Raw genomic sequence first — 26509 nt, 5'->3', positions numbered from 1 at the left:
TGCAGAAAGTTTAGTCTGTGGACCTGGGAAAGAAAATGGTAGTTACATGAGGTATTGACTGCAGTGATGATGCTGCATTCCAACTTCTGCTCTAACCTTTCCAAGATTGACATCTAAGAAAGAGTCTGCTTTGTTTGGCTCGTACTTCACACAAATCAAGCCTTTTGAAGTGGAGAAATTGCTGTGCTCCTGTATTAATTGTTGTGGCACTGTTGTTCAGACACTTAGATCCTTTTTCTTCCTTAAAAGAGCTACTTTACCAGGGGGAAAAAAAGAGTTAAATGCCAGAAAAAAAATAAGAGGAGAAAATACACAAAAGCTTACACTACATGGCAAGTTTAAATATATGTTTACACAACCACTTGTGACTGAATCTGTGAGCATTGAATGTGTTTGGGTGCTTGTATATGTGCATAAAAGATCACATGCTCACCAGTGTTTAAGCAGCTGTGCTTCCCTCCAGAAAGCTGGGCTGTGAATGTGCAAGTACTTGCACTTGTGAATTCAGTGTTACATTGGAATTCTGATGGGAAACTGTGGTGTCCTTCATTTTTAGGACTGCTGGCTGGAATGCCTTCCTGGTATTGTCATCCAGTGTCAAAGGACTATGAGAAGCGATGACGGATAATTTGTCAATATTTCTGTGTTACTTCTTTTGGTAGTTTATGCAAGTGGCAATCACATGATGGCATGGGTGGGGAGGGGGAAGTGAAACAGGTCTTCCATTTAAACAAGTGACATTAGGGTGACAGCTCTGTAATTCACACATCATGACTAAGTACTGATTATCTTCTGAAATGGTCCCGTGAAAAATGGCCTCGGAAGAGTCCAGTGCATCACCTGTGAATATTCCATGCTTCTTATTCTCCACTGCTTTATACCTTGTGTTATCCCTGCCTTGGCAAAGGGAGGTGGCAGGTGTGGGGGGACACTGTTTTGTGAAGCCCTGGCTCCCGTGTGGGGCTCCTGCTTTTCTTCCTTTTCCCACTAAACCTTCCCTTGGCTTTGCCTCCGCAGCCGCAGCTACGTGTTCTCATCCCTGGCCACCTCAGCTGTCTCCTTTGCCACGGGGGCACTTGGCATGTGGATCCCTCTGTACCTGCACAGGGCACAGGTGGTGCAGAAGACAGCAGAGACCTGCAGCTCCCAGCCCTGCGGCACCAAAGATAGGTGAGAGGCAGACTCAGAGGGGGGAAAGGGGGATGGGGGCTTATTTACCAGAGGAAACAGGCAGGTCCCACAGAGTCAAGTCACTAGAATGTCTGTCATTTCCTCTAGGCCCTTGTAACAATGATAGGAAATGCTGAGATTGTAAACTAGGTTTTATTTCTCTTCTTCATTGCATGAAGTCAAACGCAGGGAGAAGCGATGACCTCAGCTCTCTTAGTTCCCAGGCTGGGGTGCAGGGTAGAAAAGAGACTTTTGTCTTTGCCTCAGAGGATGTTTGGAGAGCTGAGAACGTGGCTCCCTAAGACCCATCTGTGACAGAGCAGGTAACCCCAGTGGTGGCTGTAATTTGGAGGTTGGAATGGTTCCCCTGAAGCTGCAGGGACTAACCCTGGAGGCTTTTGTTTCTGTGTGAGGCAGGACTTCACTGTGTTCATTGCTCTGTAAACTGCTGTGCCTGCTGAGTTGTGCTGAAGAATGTCACAGAGATCTGGGACACTTTGGGCTGAAGTGCTTGATGCTGTGAAGTGGTTTGGGTTTTTGGTCCTGGTTATGTAATATCACTTGCAGCACATGAGCTATGAAAAGTAATCCTTCACTTTGTGCCCCAGCATGATGGCACAAACCAGAAAATGCTATAAAAGCATTTCTCCAGGTAAATAAAAGATAGGAAAAACTGCCTTTTGTCAGCTCTTTTGCTTTTTAGCTCGTGAGGGAAAATAATATTAGGGAAACCTTCTTGCTCTAGCTGAATAATCCCATCTCAATAAACTACTGAGTGGTTTGGAGTCCCATCAACCAGTGTCCAGCAGGCAGGCTCAGGCTGCTCTGCAAAAATGCAGTGAGCAAAAAACACAGCCCCAGTCTGCTATTTACAGAGAGTTTTCCCCTCCTTGATGACACCTCGATTTTGAGCTGCCCTGGAGCTACTCTAATGGAGTTGCCAAAGACTCTGTAATCCAAGTGCTGCACATACAGTACAGAGAATCCTTGACAGCTCCTGGCTCTTTAAATTGAAATTAACACATTTCAAGTGTGTAACCCAACAGCAAAAGGCTTCTTTGAAGTGGTCTGAAAGGAGCTATAAAGTCAAGGTGTGTTGAAAATCGTGGTATTTAAGAGTCTTATTTAGGTTTCCCTTCCCTTCAGCTTCCTGGTGCCTGTTCTGTCCATGATTTCCCATTACATGATCAATGTGCAGGTTATTAGTTAGTTCTGTGCATGCAAAATTAGCTGTACAGGGAACTCTGTGGGAAGCTCAGTTCCACCCAAAGAAGCAGCGTGAGCCCTTTGCCCAGGGATCAATTCCTGTGTACGAGGCTGAGTTTCATGTGCTTGGTTTTTCTGAATTACAGGGGAAGAGATCTAAACCCACCAGCACTCAGCAAGGGAGCTCTTCTAATTTCTGATTTTTTTTTAAAATCTACTTAAATACTTTTAAAACTTTAAATCTGATTTTTTTAAAATCTGCTTAAATTACTTTTAAAATCTTAAACCTCGTTTTTCAATCCGCGAAGCCGACGCGCGAGTTCCCGGTCGGCCGCTCACCCCAACGATTCGGCCGCGCCCGCTTTGGGCCCAAAACCCCACGCCTGCCTGTTGTTTTTATTTATTTATTTATTTATTTTGATTTCCTAGCTTGATCTTCGGGGCCATCACGTGCTTCACTGGCTTCCTGGGTGTCATCACGGGGGCGGGAGCGACCAAGTGGTGCCGGCTGAAGACGCAGCGGGCGGATCCGCTGGTGTGTGCCGTGGGCATGCTGGGCTCTGCCATCTTCATCTGCCTCATCTTCGTGGCTGCCAAGAGCAGCATCGTGGGAGCCTATGTAAGTGTGATCCTTCCCCTGTGCCAGTGCCCCCCAGACTCCCTTCGCTGTCCCCCTGCAGGAAGCCTGAGGTGTTGTCTTGCTTCTGCTTTTGGCATTTTGGCCCAGGCTGGGGGTGCCTGGTGGCTCAGCTGCTCATCCCTGCTGGCTGAACTGTCATCAGCCGTGGGAACCCACAGGTCTGTTCTCTCTGTAGCTCCACCCACACCTTTTTTATTGCTCTTACCCAATGTGTTGGTACAGGAAAATCGACCACTTGCCTTGCAATGAAGGTATTGTAGCTGCAGTGGTACCAGGTTATAATTACAGTGTCATTTGTTTGTGAGCATGCTTTTGGCTGCCTTTAAGTACCATTCATTTCCATAACTGGGTAGATTGCAGCAGACCAGTATTAATTACTGGGTGATTTCAGTTTGCTGTTATCTGTATCACCATAGCCCCAGTCATAGCCCAGGAACACACAGCCCTGGATGCTGCACAAATGCAGATTAAAATATGGCCCCTCCCTGAGCATTTCTAATTGAATTATACAAAAGGACAGCAGATAGATCCAGGCAAATAGAATCATAGAATGGTTTGGGTTGGAAGGGATCTTTAGAGGCCATTTAGTCCAACCCCCCTGCACTGTGCAGGGACACCTTCCACCAGACCAGGTTGCTGAGGGCCCTGTCCAACCCGGCCTTGAATGTTCCCAGGGATGAGGCAGCAGCAGCTTCCCTGGGCAACCTGTGCCAGTGCTTTACCACCTCCTTTGTAAAAAGCTCCTTCCTTATATCTAATCTAAATCAACCCTCTTTTAGACTGAAGGGAAAAGGAAAAGCTCAACTGTAATAATCCAGCCTCAGGTTAAAATCTTGCTTCCAGTAGGGAGTGGAAATCAGTCTCTGAAGAGGTCCTGGGTTCCCTTTTAATATCACAGAGAGAACATGTGGGGTTCTGGGAGAGTTCAGAGTTCTGGGGTTCAGGGACCCAGGAGAAGTTTCTGAAGGGAAAGCAGGAGGTGTTTGGAGTGGTGGGATCCCTTCTGAAAGCCCTCCCTCAGCCTCCACACAGCAGTGCACCCTCCACCCACAAGGAGAATTCACTTACAATTAACCAACCAACTGCTGTTCCTCCTTTCTCTGTGTTTCTGGCACTAGCCTGGCCATGGTTATTTGGTGAGTATTTCAGTAGCTGCCATTGTTGTGAGGAAGCACAAGAAGAAAGAGTCAAACTTCAACATGACTTAGACAGGACCCAGAATGTCCACTCTGGCTGTTTAGAAAGTGCCAGAAGGAGATTCAGGTCTCTGGTTTGTGGCCTGGGCTAGAACTGACCTTCGGTTCAGCAGAAAAATGATCACCTCAGACAACCTGTGAGAGGCTGTTACTGGTTGGTGAAGCATTAACATTTCACTGTCAGCTGTCTCTGAGTGAAGATCCATCACATCCCTCACCTGCTCCCCCCACCTCTGTGTGATTTTCTCCTTTCTCAGACCCAATGACATGTTCATTTGTGGTCCTCAGTCTCTTTATGCAGAAACCCCTCCATTTCTAAGCTGGAAATGCTCTTTTCAAAAATTGTGCAGCAAAAGGTGGCCATTGATCTCCTTTTTATCTTTTTTTTTCTATAGTCTATAGCCATATGACTATTCTGCATTGTATAAGCATGTAAATATAGATGGTATTATTTAACCAGTCTTTAAAACAATTTATTTTATTATGAATGGGCAGTAAATCTAATAAAGAGTCGATGATTTGCCAAGGGAGTTATAGCTGCATATGGGGGGAGTTTGAGGAACATGAGCCAGTTTGTGATGCTGTTAGGCTGAAGCAGGTAACACTGCCTGTCTGTAACCCTAAATGTGCTCTCTCTGCTGCTGGAAACCTGATCCTAAAAAGGGTGGACAGGTCTGTGTTGGAGCTACCAGTGTCTTGTAACACAAGGTATCACGTGGCAGTGCCATATATCAGTTGAACTGACTTTTCAAGGCAAGTTTCAAACACCAGCCCTTGTTTTTCTGTGCCATTCAAAGCTGTTTCAGTCTTCCAGAGTGTTTAATTCCCTTGTATTTCACTAGGAGACCTGTCTTGCAAGGTTGCTTGGTGTAGAAGTTTCTCCTTGCTCTCTCTTTTAAGTCTCATTGGTCTGAAAGGAAGGAGAGACTGTCCTGTGACTCTGGAGTTGGAACACTGAGCTATGCTGGACAGAATGGTGGACTGGGTTTCCCTTCCTTATCTCAAAATCCATGATAAAATCTCCTTCTGGAAACCATACAGGAAAACTTATGGGAAGATTTTCCCATCTCTCATATCTTCCTTCACAGCTCCTATCCTGACTTATATCCTTGAATTCTGTGTGTCTGTGAAAGGCAAGAGCAGTGTTCTGACCTGTCCGCCAGCATGGGGCTGTTTGCCAACCTTCTGTAGTGTGCCTGTCCTTAGACTGCTTTCATGGGTCACACCGTGTCAAAATTGACAGTTACTGGTTTTGGACCCCTCATTGGCTTTAAAATTCTTCCTTCCAAGCAGCTGGATGGCTCCCCATGAGATGGTGATCTCTGACACTGAGCTCTGGTGGCCCCCAGATCACCATCTCCCTCCCTGCTTTAGTTAACAGTTGAGAGTTTTTAATGTCAGCATCAGCTTAAATGAAGTGTTCAGCACTCCAGCAAGAACCTGCAGAGCTCTTGGATTTATAGGTTTTTATATTTCTGGAAAAAAACCTGCACATCCATGAGCATGATCCCCCTGGCCCTTACCTGCTCTCTGCTCTCTTCCTCCCCTGAACACATGTACTTTTTCTCCCTTGCTCACTCTTAGAGGTGCTTTTGGTCTCTGGGGGCAGCTGCTATTCCAGTTCTATAGCAGCCATTCCTACCTGGAGCAGGGAGACAAATTACTTTTTTCCATCCAGTCTTTTCATATTAATCCAGTCAATTATTGGCAGTGGTAGAAGTGGCTGGCAAGGTGGAACAAACCAGTTTTCTGTGTCACTTTGCTTCCCACACACTTGTATTTCTCTCTTTTACAATCTCGCTTGGCTGTATAGTTCAATCAGTTCTTATTCAGTTTTCCTTGCAGTGTGTGTTGTAATCCAGCTCCTTAAACCACCAATTTGCACATCTGTAGGTCCCACTCTTTCTGAAATATGTACTCTTTGGAACCTTGGTTTTCAAACCTGTCTCTGGAAACCCATTGTCTGTGTGGCATCATCATCTCACACAGCTCAGGCAATTCAGCTGCTGATTTTACACTCCTTTAAATCTCCAAATGACTGGAGAGAGATGCTTTGCTTCTCCTTCCCCTTGACACTCTTCCAAGTTCCTCAATTTCAGCATCTATTTCAATTCCTCAAAGACATTTTATGATCCTGCAGAAACAGCAAATCCCAGGGTAAAACCTTGCCATGGAGCAGCTCAGTCTCAGCTCCAGAGACTTCCTGGTGATGTGGTGTTGGTGACCTGCCTATTCCTGAGGCATCAGTGTTGCCCAGCACTGAGCTGGAGCTGGAATTGCTCCACATCCAAGAGATTATGAGGGTGTCTTACCCAGCATTTCAGAGCAAAATACAAATAATGAAGATGTTGACAGATACCACGGAAGGAGTTTATAACCTGCTTAGGTCTTGCTGTGAGATCTGCTGGTGGGACCACTCTGAAACCTACTTTGTTTATAATTTTTGGGAATCAGAATTTGCTAACTCACTTAAACAGAATGGCTCAAGGGGGACATAACTTCTGCCAGCTCAGCACAGGTGAGCAGCTGGACACCAAAGGGAGATGATGAGATATGACACAGCTGGAGTCAGAAGAGGATATTTTCACAGACCTGAAATCTCAGTGTAAAGTGAGGCTTCAAAAAGTGTGTGAGGAGTCAAACCCATGAGCATTTCAGGAGCTATTGATCTGTTCTGGAGCTGCCCTATTTGCACTAAGCATCCCTAGAGTTCTCTCTCCAGCAGTAACATCACATATCCTCATTTGCCCTTTGCAGTGCATGAACTCATTTTTAGAAGTCCCCATTAGCAGCTGAAGGACAGACATTTTTTTTAATGTATCTTTTGTCCTGCTTTTTGATCTTCCTCTTGTTCCTCTTCTCCTTTTACCAGTAGCCACACATCAAGCACATGGTTCATGGAATGGGTGAAATAACACATTCAGCCACTGAGAGCTGGTGCCCTCTGAAGTCTGGAGCATTTCAGTGATTTATTTATAGGACTTGATAGGAATATAGGACTTGATAGGAATATAGGACTTAATAGGAATATAGGAGTTATAGGAATTCAAGTGAATTCCTGCACAAGGGGCAGCAGTCTTGCTGCCTGTAACAATTCATACATGTGTGCACTTCACTCAGCCTCAAGGCAAGCAGTTGCCTGTTTGCAATGTGTATGAGCAGGCAGGGCTTGTTGATGCTGCATTTGGAAGTGTGATCCCATCTTTACCAAGCTCAATTTGATCCATCCAGCCACAGAACCCCCAGCAGCAGCAAAGCTGTGGCAGGACACATTTCAGAGCGGGTCTGAGAGCCCACCTGGGGCTCTGAGAAGTCCTTGCTGTGAGACATGTGGCTCCAGCTCCTGCCAGCACCTTGGTTCAGTGGATCTGTGTCCTGAGCTTGGCAGTTGGCATTTCCAAGTTCAGGGCAGACCAGTGGACAGTGGGAAGGTGGGAATGGAGATTTCCTTGCCCACACCATCACAGAGGAAGCAGATCCAGTCACAGAGAGAGGGGATAGGGAAGGAGAATGTGTGGGAAACAAAGGCAATTTTAGAAACAAATAGAGGAAGCTTCTGTAGGTTGGTGTGTAAGACTTGCTAAATAAAGCAAATTATTCCTGGCAGTGACATGATGGTCTGAGGGGTTTAGGGAACCTCAGCTGGTGTGTGGGAAAGACAGTGGCAGTGGCCACATCATGCCATCTTGCAGTTCCTTGGCTTTTAGTGTCTCTTGCTGACCATCTCCAAAGAGCCAGGGGTTATATTTCTCCCCAAGGCACTGATGTTGCCAAGCCCATACTTAATTCCTGTCTTGGCTGTACACAGATGTCACCCATGCTGTGCCACTGGGGAGGGAAGGGATCCTCCACCTCATCTGATGTGCTACAGAGTTCAACACATAACTGGGTTAACATTCCTGGTGATGAAAATGTCTGTGCTCTGGGGAGTTGGGGCCTTCTTGCCTTTTCTGACTGGCTTTTTGGAACAGAATGGTGCAAGTTGGACTTGATGGTCTTGAAGGCCTTTTCCAGCCTCAACAATTGTGATTGTAGGTATGGAAGCTGTCTCTTCTTTCTGCTTTCTCATATTCTACCATAACCAAATATGTCAGCCTTTGTTTTAGCTGCTCTGTAGTTCATAAACTTAGTTAGTTTACACTAACAGAATTGCAGGCCAACCCTCTAGAGCTCCGATACAAATCTATGGTTTGCTAATATTCAGGATAAACCACAACAGGAACAAGGAGTGTGTTGTGTAGGTAAGAGACAAATAAGCAACAAAGGCAAGTTTGAGACAGGTTATTTCCCCTTTGAATGTCAAGTGAATAAATCTTCTCCTTTTTGTGTGTTTTGTTACAACAGATTTGCATTTTTATCGGAGAAACTCTTCTGTTTTCAAACTGGGCTATCACAGCAGACATTCTGATGGTGAGTGCACTTTGGAACAGCATCTTTTGGTGTTCAGAACAGTTTATGAGCTTGCAAGAACAACCTGAAATTCACAATTTCTTCCAAATCCTGCTTCAGCCTATTCTGGTTTTTTTGTTACTAAGTGACATAGAGAGAGAGAGAAAAAAGATTCTTCTTGTCCTTTGTTCTGAGCACCAGGGAGAGGAGATGTCCAGAAAGGACAACATTTCTGAATTCAAATAATTTCCCCAAATTTGAAGTGTTTGTGCACAGAATTCAGCCAGAATTTCCTAACAGTCAGCACATTCATGGATTTTGTTGTCAATAACTCAGCTTTGTTCTGCCATAGGAAACCCTTCCCTCCCTCCCTCCCTTGTCTGACCACAAAGGCAGCCCATCTACCTACCATTCAACACATCCACAATAGAAACCCACCTCTGGGAGAGCAGAGAGGAAAAGAAAGTATAAAGAATTTTTGGATCATGTCCACTTTATCCAAGAGGAAACTGTCAGGGACTTTTCACCTCATGTCTTTAATTTTTGATTCTTTCTCCACCACAGAGCTTTTTAAGTCTTTCAAATCAGCAAGTTGACCTCAGCAGCCCCGTTTTCACATGAAATAGTGTGGACATTTGTTCAAGAGTCTTGTGTGTTTTGTAGAGGCTTCATCAGAGCTGCACAGAGCCCATCAAATATCACATGTTGAAACCCTGTTGTGAAGGAGGTGTTGCTTATTGTATGAAAAAGAAAGGCACTAAGGCACAGAACCATTACAGGACTTGCCCGAGGTCCTTTGCCAGCTTGTTGACAGAACTAAAAATACAATCAGTCTGGCATCAATAGCAAACTGCCTTGACTTGTATTTGTTGGTTATGCAAACATCAAGGAGGAAACAATCAGGCTGGGTACTCCTAGATGGAAAGATAATGGTGTTGATGTATTGATTCAGCAAAGAACTTCAAGCCTCTGCTTTAGCAGTGTTTGTGCTGGAGTTCAGGGTTGGTTTGTGTGTTGAAGCAGCTCAGCAGTTGCTATCAGGGATCAACTTTCCATCTTTAACTCCTTTGTGCGGGGAACGCTGGGGGTGGGGTGGGGGGTTAATTCCACTGCTCTCAGATGTGAGTAAACACGGAGAAATGAAGGTTTCAGGGTACTTTGGTAGCACTGGAGGGCTTTTAATTCCCGAGGCTCCTCCCTCCTGCTGTGTGCTGTGACAGAGCTCTGAGCGGAGCTTCCCGGTGCTTCCATGGGGTTTGCAGCTCCTGCTGAGCTCAGGGCTGCTCTGGCCATTTATGCAGCGGTATCTCAACACTTGGACAGATGTGCAGCCTCCAGACCAGCTGTGCTGAGGAAGAAATTATAGTGCAGTGTGTGTAGTTGCTCATTCCTGCCTCCTGCCAGAGCTTCCTGCCTCTGGCTGGGATGTTCCCTGGAGCGATCCCGGTTCTCTCCGCTCAGAATTCATGGATGGGTTTAAATGGCAGCTCTCTGTACCCTCACTAGCATTGGCTGGCTCAGGTAAGGGCTCAGCCACCAGCACATCTGCAGCTCTCAGAGCAGCTGGGGTGGTGTCTCTGCTCAGAGGGAGGGTCCTGTCGGACGTGTTCAAGGTCCTCCAGAAAGTCTGTGCCAGAGAGAGAGACCTGAAATGTGGCCTCTCTTGTCTCAGGCTAACCCCAAAAGATATTTTTCAACCAACTGCTCTGTTATATCAAGGGTATTAGGGCTGGATCATTGTCCTGTTTTAATTACTCAGATCTTTTTGTGTTGATTTCAATGTGACTTCAGTATCCCATGGCTTTTTAACAGCTTTTATAGGGTCTGCCATCTGCCTTACCAGCACCCTATAGTCGGTTGCATTTTGTAGGGATGCATTTGCTGTTATTTACTGTGCTTTAGTGCAAAAGAACTCCATAAGAAATGATTGGGAGCAATAGTTCCATTTTCCAAAACAAAGGAAAGAAATTAAAACCCTGTTAAAAACCGGATTTTGGTAATTGCTGCCAACTCTTCAGCTCACTGTTCTCTGGTCTGTTTAGAAAACTGAACTGAGTGTCATATATAATGCTCAGCTTGGGGCACTAACAGCACCAGTGGACCTGTGAAAGTGTTGAAGGAATAAATGTAAACATCATTTAGATGAGTGCAGGGCTGTAACCAGACAGGCTGAATGCAGTGGGATCACCCAGGGGGGGTTGAGAGGGTGTTTAGGCTGTCACTGGGTGAGAGCCAGGGCTGTAACCACCTTTGACAGACAGCTTTGTGGGAAGTCCTTGCCAGAGGAAGGTGTGGATATGCTTTAGCAAGATACACTTTAAATGTTTGGCAAATTAATTTCTACTGATTACTATTTATTTGGTGTAATCAGAAGTGTGCTGTTCTTGCCTGGGGCTGGGAAGGAGTTTAAAAGCATTATTAGCGTAAGCTTAACAACACTTTCATCCTATACATAAATATTACCCTGTTTTCATGGATAAAAGCTCTCAATACTGGCTGAACACTGTTCCTGCTGATCTCATTATGCCAGGAGTGAGGCTTTTTGGAAACTGCATCCCAAATGATTCCTCACAGCTCTCCCAAGATTTACAGATCTCATGACTGCTTAAGAACCCTATCGGGCAGGTTGTTAAGCACCTCCAGAGGTTTTACAAGTTTAATTTCCATGGCAAAACAAGGATGTTTGCTTATTATCTTCCAATTTAATTGTTGGCTCTCCCTGGCTTTGTGCTTCCCTTGCATCTGCTGTGCCTGCCCGTGGAAGGGTCGTCGTGTGGCTCCTTGTCTTGTCTGCAGTCCAAGGTGCCAAGTGCTGGCTCTGATAAACTGTCAGTGCTGCAGAATGTTCTGCACTGCCTGAGATTTTGAAAGGCTGATATTTGTTCCAAATGCAAATTTGTACAAAACAGGCCGTATTCTCCTGAGCACAACTCTCCATATCTCCTCCCAGGCACATGCTCAGACGGTGCTCGGGGAAAGGGGGGATGTTTTGTGTGGAGCATGCTAATTATGAAACAGGTTCCATCAGCCATCTCTGCAAATTGGCCTTAAAATTACCAGAACCCCAAAGTAGCATTAAAACTGCCTTGTAACAGCAATAATGGATGAGCTCCAGTGCAGCAGGCGAGTGTGTCGCAGGCTGAGGCGTGGGGAGTGCTTGGGACTTGGTGGAATCTGGTCCTGGTAGAGGGGTTTTCCCTCCACAGCACATCTCAAAAATAAAGATGATGGACAGAGGCTTGGTGGCATTTCTGTGTAAGAGCAATTTAAAGGCCCTTATCTATTTCCATCACAACCTCTTTAGGTCTTTGCTGAGAAAAGCCATCCCCCAGTTTATGCACAGTCCTGACACTCATGCAATGAAATTGCTCTGTGTATTTCTGTTTTCTTTTAAAGCATTAGTTCTTTTTACATGGTCATGACCTGCTGTGGAGGAGCTGCTCTGATGTTTTGTTGTAGAGTCAGAGTCTTCCTTCAGGCTGGAAACAGGCACAGACTGCTGCTCAGCTGTGCCATGGGCATGGAGGAATGTTGCTTTTGTCCTGATTACCTTCCCTATAAATAAACCCCAGTTATTTATTTAGTCCAAAATGCTGCCCTATTTTTAAAGCTGAAGATAAATTGCATTTCCAGAACCTCTTGCTGGTGCTTCTCTCAGTGCCTCCACTCAGCAGTGCCCAAAGTGCTGGGGATTGGATTTGAAGGCAGGATGAGAAGTGCCTGGGAATGAGGGTACAGCCCATTCCAAACCAGCCAAGGGCTGCAGGAGGGGGTGAACTGCCCCATGGTGTGTGGGAGCTGGAGACCAGGTCAGCCTCCTTTTACTTCCTTTAAGAGTATTTTATTAGACAGTGGCTGCCTGTTTTTTGTCTCAGGTTGCTCTCTCTGGATCCCAGCCTGAACACAGGTACAACAGGGACACTTGGGCTATTCCCAGGCTCAGGCAGTGGCTGGAACAGGGTTAGTGTGTGTTTTCTTTGCCTTCAGTGCTGAAAGTACGAATTGTCCTGCCCCAGAAAGTGCTTTAAAGAGTAGAGGTTCTATCAAAGCTTAGGTATAAACACCAGAACTCACCTCTCTGGCACATGGCCTTTTTCTGGGAGAAGGGTGATCTCCCGTTGGCTTTCCCAGTTAACTTATTTCAGACCAGCTTCCTGCTTCCATCCCAGGAAGGAGATGTCAGCAGCAATCCATGGCCTTTCTGAACCTCTATTTAAAGAGCAGAGGTTTCCAAAGCTGCTTGCTCAGCCTCCCTGCCCATCCTCTGTGCTGCCTGCCTCTGAACCTGGGATCAGGGATGAGCCAGGCCGATCCCACAGCCTTCCTCCTTGGCTGCTGTGGCTCTCCCACCTCCAGTTTCTGTGGGATGTCCAAACCAGGCCATGGATGGTTTGAATTTAGGTCTATTTTAGTATCAAAATGCCCATTTAGGGCTGTAATTTACTGCTGTCTGCCTAGAAGAGTAGACAATGTTTGCTACCAACTGCTTCCTGTCCATCAGGAGAAAATGCTTTTTAAGCAGGGATAGGGTGGAGTATTTTTGGTGTTTTGGAGATGCTGGTTTAAGCCTTGTTTTTTTAACTTCCACTATCTTTTTCGAGCAGGACAAAAAGTCTTGTGTTCATTGGCTTGACACACGTTGGGTTTTAGGTTTGAGTGGGCTGTTTGTCTCTTGAATTCCAGGCTAAATTTAATAAGTTTTGGCACTTCACATTGTTTCAGCTATCAATAAATTCTTCAGCTAAGCACACTGAGAACTTGCTGGAAATTGTACTGCTGCTTGCCAAATTATGTCTGCATAATACAGCTACACATGCAAAATTATGTCTAATGTAAGTGTGAGTGTGTATTTGTGTGTATAAATATATATATATATATATGTGGATATATGTGCACACAGACATATGATACAGGTATCATTCAGATTTCTTCCTCTAACTGGCACCAATTCACTGCCACTCCCTGGAAATGGTAAATTTTTAATAAATGTGCCATTTCCTTTGCCCTTTTGCTAAGAAAATTGATATAATACAGGGCCAGGCAGGCTTTCTTCTCCAGGTTTGCTGATGTAAACTTTACAGAAAGAGAAATGCTTTAGGTTTAAAATCCCCTGTTTCACAGATGCACACACAGCTCTGGACTCTTCAGTCAGGCAGAATTTCACTGTATCTTCTCAGATGCCTTTTCCCAGACAGCCTTTCCAGAATATTTCTCCATTGTCCCTGTGGGAACTGGGGCCAGGTGGGAAGAACAACAATAACTCACTCTTAATTTTTCCTTTTCTTCTGTCTAATCTCTCCAGTTTGCACCGATTTTCCTGCCTCTTTGGGGAGTGGGAATGAATTGTGGGGCTCTCCTACTGTTCACAGCCTGACCTTCAGCAGGCTTTTGTGTCTCCAATAAAGTCTGGAGCTAATTTTCCTCTCGGGATTTCCTTCTCTGAGCCGTGTTCTGAGCTCCTGGATGCAAAAGGAGGACAGGGTCTGACATCCCCAGCTGGGTGGCTGCTGTGGATCTGAACATCTTCTGCTCTTTTATTGCACAACAGGAGTTTAACAGGGTGCCTGTTTAATACATGGCATCAAAGTGCATTAACAGTGTGCATTTGCAGCTTTGTCAAAGCAGGGATGAAAGAGCTGGCAGGTCACTCTGAAAGCACGTGGCAAAACCCTAAGGAAAAGCATTTAATCTAATTTTACCCATCATTCGTAACTGTCTGTGCTTGGAACGAGGTGATCATTCCAAACAGGCAGCAGTTCTCTTCTAGGGTGGGTTTTCTCTGTGCTCTTTCTTTTCTTGCTGGTTTTTATGGCTCATTCTTTCCCCTGCAGACAGGGCAGATCCCCTTCCCTAAGAGGAGCTGTCAAAGCACTGGAAGGTGCTTCCCATCCCCTGCCCTGAGTGAGCTCTCCTGCTCAGGGAATGGATCTCTCTCTCTCTAGCTCTGGCCAGTCCTAAATGTCACATTTAATTAATGAATGACTGCAGGAAAGGATTGCAAGGATGAGCTGAAGCCCTGGCAAGGCACAGCTTCTAAAGAAAGACTGAAGGCAGCCCATCAGAGAGAAAGTGGACAAATAAAAGGGATCATGGTCCACAAATAGCTGAACAAGAGTCATTCCTGGCAGGGCACACAGCTCTCCAGAGCCACAGGAAAAGGCACAGTGAGATTCAGTGCTTAGAGGCAGAAACAAAGCTCACTTGGATTTAGAGACCTATTGAATTCTTCATTACATCCAGCCTTTAAATCAAGACAAGATCAATTTATAAACCGGGATTTGTGGACCTGATGCAGATGTCCTTAGCCAGCTTCTTTCACAATTTATGCTGGAGACAATTACTTTTTTTCTGCTTCTAGAGGTGTCTTATAAAATTAAGGTCATTCCAAATTAAGGACAGAGGGTGTCCTTTGTTTTTTTTTTTTTAAACTTTCATCCCTTTCCCTGGTTAGGACTCTGTTTTCTGTGAGCTCTGGTCCCTTTGTGGGGAAGTAATTTGTGTTTTCCACTGCTCCTGTGTAGTCTGACTGATTCTGCATGACCTGCCTAAGGGTGTCACGTCCTATTAGGGGAGTGGAGACCAAACTACAGTATCTTGGATATGGAAAATTTTCCTAATGTGACTTTGTCGCTTCCCACAAGCGGAATCACAGATTTTTGAGGGAAATACAAAGTGGCTGGAGGTGGAGTGGGAAGGGAGGATGTGACCTTTCATACTGATGTAGATTGCTGATGGTTTAGGAAACAAAATGATCACTTTGTAACATAAATACAATATACAGTATGAGTACAATATGAATATACAATACAATGTGAATAAAGCCAATATCCCAGGTTACAGCACAGTCCTTGTTTGAAGGCTGGTGGTGCTGAGCAACCTCGAGCTTCACTCTCCCCATCAGCAAAGCAAAATACAGGCTGAGGAGCAATAGCAGAGTGTGTCCTGGGCAAAGGGCTGCTGAGAGGACTGGACAGAGCTTCCTTCCCTCAGCACCTGCCATCAGGAGAACTCCAGAGCCAGGCAGGGAACCTGAGCTTCCCAGTTCCCATGGAGTGGCTCTGTCTGCCACCAGCATCTGGGGCAGCTGGTTCATTCTGTCCTGCCCTGGGCATAAACTGAGCAGTGCAGCACAGCTGGGCAGGTTCTTACTTCACTTCCCTTATCTCTCTTTGTTTCTTCCCCTCCTTTGCAGTACGTGGTGATCCCGACACGCCGGGCGACCGCAGTGGCCTTGCAGAGTTTCACTTCACACCTCCTGGGAGATGCTGGCAGTCCTTATCTCATTGGATTTGTAAGTGCTCACAGCAGGCTCTGGCAGGGCTGCCTGCCCGGGTTTGCTTCTGTTTACTAACTGCTCCTCTCAAGTGCCAGGTTAGACCCTGCTGGGAAGGGCTGTGCCTGTGAGCAGAATGGGACGTGGTGCAGAGCAGTGCAGCTGTTTCACGTGCTGCAGCTCGAACCTGGGAGGGCCACTTGGGGGGGGGAGAAACGAGCTTCTACATCTTTTTAGCCTCAGGCATTTATAAAGCTTATAGACAGCTCTGTAAAGGGAGAGTGTTGCTTCTGTGGTGTGGACAAGAGGCTGGGTGAGAGTCGTGTGTGTGTGTAACTGTTAATCTGATCCCTTAAATCAAATAACTACTTATGGGCAGCAACATGCAGCTGTCCTGCCCTGCTGATATTTTGTACCTGGTTTGTATGATGATAAATCATAGAATTACAGAATATCCTGAGGTGGAAGGGACCACAGGGATCATTAACATCCACAGGACAGCCCCAGCAATCCCACCCTGTCCCCAAGAGTGTTGTCCAAACATTCCCTGAGCTCTGGCAGCCTTGGTGCTGTGCCCACTGCCCTGGGGAGCCTGGTCAGTGCCCAACCAGCCTCTGGGGGAAGAACTTTTTCCTGAGATCCAACCTGAACCTCCCAGTGATGGTGTAAAATCCATGGCAGGAGGGATGTGTGTGTTTTGGGGGTTTTATTAGTGTTCCTTCTGGGGTGTTCCCTTCTGTGACTGCTGCAGTGATTGGCCTTGGTCTGTCTGGGAATCTCCCTTCCTATGCCACCATTATCCTGGTGCAGAGTGCAACAAAAGACCCAGCTCCAAAATCTGGCATCACAGTTGAAAATGTAAAGCCTGGGAAATTTCATGAGGAAAAAAAAAAATCTAGATATACCAGGGAAATTTCTTTTCCCTTCTGCAGAGTTTGATGCATTGAGAATGAGAGATCACAGATCATCATTCATAAAATACAGCAGCTTCCACACAAATCCCTGAGTGATTCTCAGGGTATGTTGAAGGTGCCACTGTTTTCCAGTGATGTAACTGGGATCTTCACTGGTCCCATCACCTGAGAGACAGGGCTTTGGTGTGCTCCTCCAGCTCAGGACTGTGTGACACAGCTGCTGGGTGCTGTGGGGCTTTTTTAGTTTTTAAAACCATCATTTCTCATCGATTCATCCTGTTGACACTGATGTGTGCACCTATACATACATATTTATATATATATTTAATTTTGTGAGTACATCTATATAAATATACATAAATATTTACTCTGGAATGGCAGCTCCCCACAATGCTGTAGCTGCTGTGTAGCCCTCTGCAACACACGTGAAAAGGCAGATAGAGATAAGGCTGAAAAGACCAAAGAAATGAGAAATGTCTCAAGAGAATAAAAATGCACAATTTAGCTTACTCTTTATTTACTTCAGTGTTCTGGGTACCCAGGGAGAAGGGATCTTATTTTAGAAATTATTTGAAGGTGGCAAGAACAAAGGAATTGCTGGAAGAGTGGGGAATGTGGAGGAGGAGGATGAAACAAGCAGGGCAGGGAGCTTTGAAGGCTGGGGATGAGGGCAGGGCTGGGGCAGGCCAGGCTGCCTCAGGTGACTCTGCTGTGTGTTCATCCTTTTTCTTACGTAAAAGGGATGTCCAGGAGGAATATCGAGGACCCTGAATGACTGCAATTAATCTTGAAAGTTGCCTAAGGCTCTTTAGTGTCATAGATTAAAAAAAAAAGGTCTTTGGTTGTAGAAATAATGTGCCTTGCCCTTCTGGTATTCAGAGATCAAGCAAGTTGTGTTACTTAAGGATGCCTGGCTGACACATGCACAACCCCAATTTAATGGCTGCCTTAGGCTTTCTTTAGGCTGGGAAAATATTAATTGTTATTTTGAATTATCCTTTTTTAATGCTGTAATTGTTGGGCAGTTGTGATTTGAGAGGAGACTCCTCAAGCACAAGGCTCTGGGGCAGGAGAGCAGGAGCAAAGCACTATTTCATGGAAGAATCCAGCATCCATTTGTGTGGCCTCTGCACTGGCTGGACTCATCCTCCCTCTGCTACAAGGACTGAAAGGTCCACTGCAGCTTCCACATGGCCCAGGGAAACAAATACTGGTTAAAGTGAAAGGACAAACAGCCAACTTCTCCAGCAGAGCTAAGGCCAGGAATCAACTGGAGTGTTAAAAACCACTGGAATTGTCCAGCTGCAGTGCAGGATGGAGACCATCCTGAGGGATTGAAACCTCACCTGGGCAGGCTGCAGAAGGGGCTTGGGTTCTGACCAGGATTTTCAAGGCAGTCTGTGAGGGCTGAGCAACCTACTGCTGTCGGCTTTAAGGGAAATTTGGGAACCCAGTTCCCACAGTCCTGGGAATCCCCAGCCTGAGGGCATCAGCTCCCACTGCTGTGACTGCAGAGTCACCACGAGGCAGGCCCAGAGCAGGGGGGAGGTTTTGAAGGGGAGCTGCAGAAGGCCCTGGAGGAGTTCAGGGACAGACAGGACGTGGCACTCAGTGCCATGCTCTGGTTGACACGGTGGTGTCTGTCCATAGGTTGGACTTGATGACCTTGGAGATCTTTTCCAACCCAAATCATTGTGTGATTCTGTGAACTGCACTGACAGGCAGGCTCAGAATGGGTGAAACTCAGCCTCCTGATCACTCGGGTTCACCTGAGATCCTGGAGCTCTGCTGTGTCTTCTGACTGCTCATAGAATCCATCTGAAGCTCCCTCGCTGAATGATCAGGGTTTTAATCTAATATGGGTGGGATCTTACATGGTCTTGGTGAGTTCATAGTGAGGTTCCCTCTAAGAGTGCTCTTAATAAAGAACCAGATCCCCGTGGCCTTGCAGGACTGAGCTGTGGCAGGCAGTGGTCTCTGCTGAATGCCAATAAATGTTGTACTGACCTTAAAATCCTGGTGTGGAGCACAGAAGGTGCTGATCAGCTGCAGCCTCAGGGGTGTGATTGCTGCCATACTCTGGGGTGTGCTCAGAGAGCTCAAGGTCAGACTCAGACTTTCTGTAACTTCCCCCATTCCACATCTCACAGTGCAGCTCCTTACAACCACCCAAAGCCCCAAATACCCATTGGTGATTAAAAGCTAAGAGGCAGGGAGCACAGATATGTGGCTATTTTTCATGTCTCTTTAAATATTGATAACTTTTATTATGGTAAAAAGGCTTAAGAGTGACTTACAAAAAAGGAGTTATGCAAATGCAGCTTTGGGGTGGCAGCTGTGATTTGCATAAGGCTTTGCTACCTGCCAAGCACTGAGATCAGTTACTGTAAATCAGCACTGCCTGTTCATTCACAAATAAGAATAAGCATTGCTGTGCTATTTCATTAGAGGAGACAGCTTTTATTCCTAGAGAACTGTCGCTTTTTTCAGGACCTTTGTGCTAACCAACCTGCAGAGTTTAAATAGTTTCTGTTTCCCAGCTCAGAGTTGTCACTCCGTGCTTTATTCCTGAGGCAGTCGGTGAGAACACTCACCTGCTCAGGGCATTACACCCAAACATCTCTAGTACTTTTCTGTCTTTGACAGCTCCCACTATGCACAGAAGAGTTAAGGGAAATGCCCCAAATCCCACCACTCACGTTGAGTATCAGATAAAGGTCTTCAACTGCTCTCTCTGTGCCCTGGACAGCAATTCAGACTCGGAAGAGCTGAGTGGAGGGAGGCAGCAGCACACATGAAATAGTTCCCTCTTCTCAGGCTGCACCTCAGCTCCAGCTCCTTGTGTTACTAATTCTGGTTAGATCTTTGGTGCCCTTTAAAATTAGACAGCTGTAAGACATGCCAGTGAGTCCCTGCTCCTGTGTCCACCCCTGCACATGGATGAACCTGTCGTCCCTACTGAGGGTTTGCATTATCCTTCACGCTGCTGCTCCACTCCCTGACACTCTCTTTTCCTTCAGGAACACCAAGTACAGGCAGAGTTTGTTTTTTATTTCGAGGCTGTGACCTGAGGCTTTTTTTTTTTTCCTTCCTCCAAATTCATCATTTGCTTCCAACCTGAGCACAGCAGTGCTTTCCTCTTCCACCCTTGCCTTGCCTGTGGCTGTGATGAGAAATGGGCACCTGCTGCAGGCACTGCTCTCTCTACACTGCCAGGGCAGTTGCTGTGTGGGCACACACTGTCCTCACTGCCCTGGTGCTCTTGGCTCTCCTGTCTGCTTAAATTCTCTCTCATCTTCTCTGTGCAACCATCCATCAGGTCTAGGGATAGGAGCTTATCTGTATCCACTTGTCACCTGGCAACATCAGCCTGTGAGGAGGGTGTTTTAAAGTGCCAGAGATCAGCTCTCCTCCACCTTTTGATGGGCTAAAAGCTGCTCCCTGGGCTCCTGTGATGGTGCTTCCCACCTGTCCTGACCTCCTTGGCTCCTGCTGTTTCAGTTTTACTGGAGGGACACCACCTCCAGCCGCTCCAGGATGGAATTCCAGTCTGGCAGCTGGGCTGTGGGAGCCTTTCACCCTTCACTTTTCTCCCTTCCCCAACTCTCCTATGTGAGAAGGCTGATAAACTAGATCTAATGAGCTACTTAAGCAGCAAGAATGCTAATGACCTTCCTTTAGCAAGTAGTTAGTAGAGCAGTGTTAATTATCCCTGGTGCAGAGTATCAGGGCAGGGAGATCAGCTTCTCATTAGGGGCAACCAAGGAAAACTGTGGTAAATGCAGCAATTAAGACACTTTTTAATGAAAGTTATAAGTGGAGGTGCAGATTTTACAGCACCTTGTCCCAGTTTGAGACAGCCCTTTTTGGTGATTTGGTTTGCAGGTGTTTACCCAACCAGGTACAGAAAGTAGTTCTGTGTGTAAAGGCTTCCCTGCCTGAGGAAGCAGAATTCACTTTTTATGGTTTAGAATTCGTATTTTATGGTTTAAAATGCTATGGCTGCTTCAGAGTAGGACATGCTTACTCTGGGAGAATGTTTTGTTTCCAGTTCAGTTTGCTAGATTAAAACAGGCCACAGCCCACTGGGACTCAAATCCACTACTGTCTGACTTGCAAGCAGGGCAGTGGAATAAAGTGGCTCGTTGGGGTGTGATGCTGCAGTCTGGGTGCTCTGTCCCTGTCTGACCTGTGCAACCATTCCTCAAATACAGCCCATGAGGTGCTTGCTGGTGGTTCCACAGCACTGTCCCTCCTGCCAGAGCAGGGTGAGAGGTGAACCTGAGGCCAAAAAGGCAATCATGTACTGTAACAAAAATGTGCAAAATATTCTCCTGGCATCACTCTCTGTTTCGTGGACCATCAGGAGATATTCCATTGCTGTTGGGGGCCTAAAGAGGGGACAGAGGTCTCTGTCTTGTTGCCTTTGGCAGCATGCTTTATTATTTATAGTGTACATGAGTGTGTACAGGCAGCATCTCCCATCATCTGGAGGGGTTGGTAGATGAAATGTGATACACATTTATGGTTTTCATTGTTCTTTCTTTACCAAATCCCAGCTGCTTGGCAGGTGTGCTGTAGCCCTGATGGTATCACTCCTCCTGTAGAGATCTTCCCCCACATTTGGGCTTGTGTATGACCCAAAATGTGGGGGGTAAAATGGGACTTGCCCTTGCAAGTCTGAACACCTGGTGTGCCTGTGTCAGGGAAATACTGGGAGGAAGAGAACCCCCCCTGCCCCTCAGCCTCATTACCTGTTTCTTCAAGCAGTAACTTTAAGTTGAGGATTTCTCTGGTCCAGGCTGAGCTGAGTAATTAAAAGCCTTTTTCATAGTGTACTGAAAGGCCAAATCTTTGACATGGCTGTCAGCTGCAAAATAAGGGGAGAATTAACCACCTGGAGACCAGCCCTCATGGGATTTATCTCCTCATTGCAACGAGCTAACAAGCTTCCCACTTCTGATGACTCAGCAACAGACAAGATTTAAGTCTGCCCTAAAATCCCAAATGACTTCCCATCTATAAAACGCTCTTTGCCAAGGGTTCACAGCCTACTCTGGTGTCTTTCCAGAGCTCTGTGCACCTCTCATGTCCATGACTTTGATTAGATGTGCAGGTTCTCAGTATTTTTGATAAACATTCCATGCATGTGAGAGTCTCTCATTAGAGAGAAGCCCAAAAATCCAGAGTGGGTCGTTGTTGCACTTGAGTATTTCAGGTTCTGTCTCATCTGCTCTGTCACTCCTCCTGTGCACTGAAAACCTCATTAAATAAGTGGTTTGTTCCTCTGAGCTGCCAGGGACCCTGTGTGCTCCCAGCAGGGACAGTTTTCATAGGGCTGAGCACCTTTCAGAACGAGGTGTCCCAGTTCTGCAGCACAGGGAATTCCTTCCTTCTCCTGGGACACACAGCCAGGGAAGGGGCCTGTGCTGCAGGGAGAGGTGAGGGACAGGGATGCTGCTAAAGGAGGTGCTCCCAAATCATGGTCCTGTGCCACAAACCTATTTCTTTGTGGGCTTGGGCACCCCCATCCCCACACACGTGAGTTCCTCCACATTCCCCTGGGGTGAGGCATCTCCTGCTGGGACAGGAGGAAGCCCAGTGTTAACTTAGAAAACCCCTGGGCAGACCAGCCCTGGAGAGAAAGGCAATGAAAGACACAAAGAAAATAGATTTACAACCCTCTCCAGAGGGTTGCAGAGGAGGCAGATGTTGCTCTGCCCCCCACATGTACCAAGTCCACGTGTTGGCATCGCAGCAGAACCCCTGATGGAGGATCTGCATCTGCTGCAGCCTTTGCACTTCTGCTTTTTCAGCACCTATTCCATGCAGCCTGGTCATCCTGGGAGGGCAACAAGGGCATAACCACAGGAACCTGCCATGGGGGAAGCAGTGCAGAGATCCTTGCTGTGGGTATTTCTGGGGCAAACTGGGGTGCCACATATTAATGCAGGATATTGATATTGTCACTGGCCAAGTATGAAATCTGTTTGCAATCTCAAAAGGATGCAATTAAGATTAACAGAATTTTTTTGCCTTTTTTTCGATTCAACATCGAAACATGCCAAGGTTAAAACTGAAATAGCTTTTAGACCATAATTGCTTTTACCTTTCCGTAGTTGTCTGAACAAATATCATTAAAAAAATCAGGTTTACTTCCTCTTATTATAAAGTGTTTCTCGTGCCATTTAGCACAGTATAAATGCTTGTGCTCCCCCACAGGCCCAGCAAATTGTTTACTTTATAAAATCCCTTATTTTTGCTTTCTCATCTTCATTTGCATTCATATTAGATTTAAAAAAAAAAAAAGAAATCAAAGAAACCTTTCACATGCATCTCTGACTTGGGAGTGGGTGCACCCCAAACCATTTTGGTGACACTGTGGGGCTACAGGGAATACTGTGTTAAGGAACTGTACTGAAGAGAGCAGCCAGGGAGAACCTGGCTTGTATCAAACTGGTAATCATGAAAATCAGGTATTTGTGCCAGAAATAGCCTTTTATGCAGCAGGATTTGTGCCCAAGTGGCAATGTCAGAAAAACCAAGCAATTACAGAGGAATTGAGATATTGGCTTGGTAATGAGAGGGAAGGAAATGGTGATTGCAGAGATGTTGTTACCATTCAGTGCCTAATTAATAAATCAGTTCTAATTAATAAATCAGTTCATTTCCCCACCCTGTTCAGGAGGGACAGAACAGAGTCCGAACGCCTTCCCTGGGCTCAGCCCACCTCGGCTTCTACTGCATCCACAGCCTGTCCCATGTTCCAAAACACACCCCACATGCTTCCCAAGGAACTAGTGAAGTTTCCCTTTGTTCCTGCATTGTCTTCTGCCCTCGGATGGAGGCACAGCCAGGGGTTTGGGGGTTGGGACCGTGCCTGCTGCGGCTGCGCTGTCCCTTCTCCGGGAAGGGGGCACTTTGTCCAGCTGGACTCCATCCAGCTGGCTGGGCACACACCACCCCTGTGCTGCTGCAGGAATGCCACGAGCTGAAGTTCATTTGGCAAAGTCATTCCTCTTGCTCTGAGATCTGCAGGGCGAGGGAGGAGACAGGAGCTTTCATCCTTAGGTTGGCATCAAAGCCCTATGTCAGACTGCAGAGCAGCAACAGGACTCCCCCTGCTTGATTTCCCCCCCCTGCACTTTGGGTAAATGTTCTGAAGCTTTTGCCACCCCCCAACTGGCAGAACAAAGGAAGGAATCCCACACATGACTCCAAGCTGCAGCTCTGGCACCGACCGTGCACCAACCCCTGTGGTCTGGTACTCATGTTGGAGAGGAGACCCCAAAAACGATGCTCCATTTGGGTCCTGCCAAATCACACTTGGACAGCTTGGGATGCTGTCATGGTGAGGAGTCTGGAAAGCCCAAAACTGGCAATACAGAGCAGACCATTTGGCAAATGGTGTGTCATTCTTGGAGCCCAAGTCTGTAATTATGTCCTGTGTCCTCTCGAGAGGAGATGCCAAAGTTCCAGCCTTAGCAGGTGGCTCGTAACCGAGTGGAACAAAACAGCAGGGAGCAGTGACTGTTTACAGCAAAAACGTCTATGTGGGCCTTGATAAAGTTCTAGAGTTGCAGGCATGGGTGAGGGGATTATGTGGAACCTGCATAAGAAATCCCAGCTGGCCTGATGGGAAGAATTATCCCTTAGATGGGAGGAAACACGGCTTTTCCTAAACTCTGCACTTACAGGATGTGTTGGGTTAAAAACGAAAAGTACAGCAGGTTTAATATTAACATGATTTGTTGGTACAGAAGGTCAACATAATGTGTTAGAAGGAAAAGTATGGGACAAGCTGCATTGGGAATTTTACTTGTTGGAGACTTTACATTTTCAAAGCTGGTTTTAGCCTAGAATGCTGTGTCATCCATAAGAGAAAGCAGGCAGGAGCACATGCCTGGTTTTTCATCCTCTGCTGCTGATTTATCATGTCAATTTGTCAAGTGATTTATTGTCTGGTCCTTTTGGAGAATAATTATATCCATTCCCAAAAATGAAAAGTGGTTTAGAATGTCTAGATTTCTTAGAATAGCCTCGATTCTGGCTATTGCAGCCTGACAGTGAGGCTGACTCGGTGCCAAATTCTGGTTCATAATGAAGAGTAAGGGAAATGTTGGGAATTAAGGTGTCTGGATACAAAAGGGAATTAATGACCAGCTGATGTCCCTGTCCCCTGGGTGCAGAGCACATTCTGCTACTTTCCTGTGGGTGCTTTCTTTTCACATTCAAGTCCTGTTGCTGATTTTTAATAAATCTCTCAGACTGACGGCCGCTGTTGCTTGGCTTCAGTCTAAGGGCGCTGTAACCATCAGTTCTCACATGAGACTTGTTGGTAACACCCTTGTTTTCCTTTGTGTGTTTTACACTGTGAACAAAGTTCTCTTTGAGGGGACAGGAACTCTTCCTTAGCCGTGTCCCAGTGCTGTCACCTGCAGCATCAGGCTGCTCCTCCTTTCCATCCCTCCAGTGGGAGCCAGGAGGAGCTGTAAGGAGCTCTGGTGTTGATCCAGAGACCACCAGTGCTCCAGTGTCTCCCTGCTAAAACACACTCAGTGACCTGTTTGAGTCCCCATGAGCATCATCCTTCTGTGACCTTCTGTTGTGCTTGGCCTGTGCTGAGGCTTCTCCCCACACACATTTACCTTCCAGGTCACTGCAGGGCTGTGAGTTGGTGATTCCTCCTGCATGTGACATTTCCTCACTTGACTGTCAAGATTTAAGCCTTGAATGTCAGAACTTGCTCGTAGGTTGTTTCTGGCTCCACCTTTTCCATCACTGGTAATGTGGCAGCTTGGAAGTTGCTGCACAAGCTTTGACTATTTCTGGAGCTGATTTGCGTGTGTGCACAGCAGTAGGATTTTATGTTGCAAATTCCCTGCAGTCTTTTGGTATAAACTGGTGTTTCTGCCTTCACAAAAGGTCACGGATAAAAACAGAGCTGGACATTTAAATGCCCAATGCCTTTGAGACCCACCCCAGCTGCTGCTACCACCCTGTGGGATTTATGGAGAGTAAGGTTGTTTGCTGGACAGTAAATATTAAAATGTGATAGTTTTAGCTACAGATAGGCATTAAATTTTGCTGTGCTTTAGCAAAAGCATTTCATAATGAAGTAAATAATGCCATTGCATGTCACAGCTCCTTTGTGTAGGTGCAAATTTGTGTTCACTTCCAAGTAGTTATGCTTTTTGGCTGTTGGAAGGGGCAGGTTGCCTTAGCTCATAAATCTGGTGGTGTGTGGTTCTTTGGTGTGAGTGAGCCTGGGGCAGAGCCACATCTTGCACACACTGGCACTTCAAGCTTGGGAGGCTGGAAGAGGGAATGAGCCCCACACCCCAGACACGGGCACAAAACCCCACGTTCAAGTTCTGTTTCTGCAAATCGAACGGGATCTCCGTTTTTTTGTTCTGTGGGAAACATTTCCCCCTTCCCACTCAATACACAGAAATGCAATTTAATACCTCCTCTTGCCCAAAGGTATGTCAGGTGTGGGAGTGAGCAGGACTTGATAGGAGTTGCAGAAGATTGATCACTCCCTCAGTGCCAGCGTGGCCCTGCTGGCAATCCCGGGGGCTCAGCCAAGGCTGGACACCCCCGGATGCAGCCAGTGCTGCAGCCCAGGAGAGCGTGAGAGGGCTGTGGGAAGAATACTGGATCAGGCCAGAAAAGTGACAGGGAGAGCAGAACCCCTGCCAAGCTGCTCCCAGCACGAGCT

At 46.5% G+C, this 26509-nt stretch overlaps 1 protein-coding gene across 3 annotated transcripts in view; it reads left to right on the top strand.

Annotated features, from left to right (window-relative positions):
• The window catches only part of SPNS2 (sphingolipid transporter 2), a 132361-nt gene that overhangs the window by 86044 nt on the left and 19808 nt on the right, over window positions 1-26509 (top strand). The window contains exons 7-10 of one of the 3 annotated variants that reach the window (XM_032707477.1): window positions 1018-1170; window positions 2806-2995; window positions 8557-8622; window positions 15794-15892. In XM_032707477.1, coding sequence (XP_032563368.1) covers window positions 1018-1170; window positions 2806-2995; window positions 8557-8622; window positions 15794-15892 — 508 coding nt within the window. Of the gene's footprint in view, window positions 1-1017; window positions 1171-2805; window positions 2996-8556; window positions 8623-9165; window positions 9264-15793; window positions 15893-26509 lie in introns of those variants that run through there. The other 2 variants (XM_032707479.1, XM_032707478.1) reach the window with 2 other exon arrangements.

The sequence above is a fragment of the Chiroxiphia lanceolata genome, chromosome 20 (assembly GCF_009829145.1).
Source record: "Chiroxiphia lanceolata isolate bChiLan1 chromosome 20, bChiLan1.pri, whole genome shotgun sequence".
NCBI classification, from domain to species: domain Eukaryota; kingdom Metazoa; phylum Chordata; class Aves; order Passeriformes; family Pipridae; genus Chiroxiphia; species Chiroxiphia lanceolata.
This window is presented reverse-complemented; position numbering and strand designations above follow the sequence as displayed.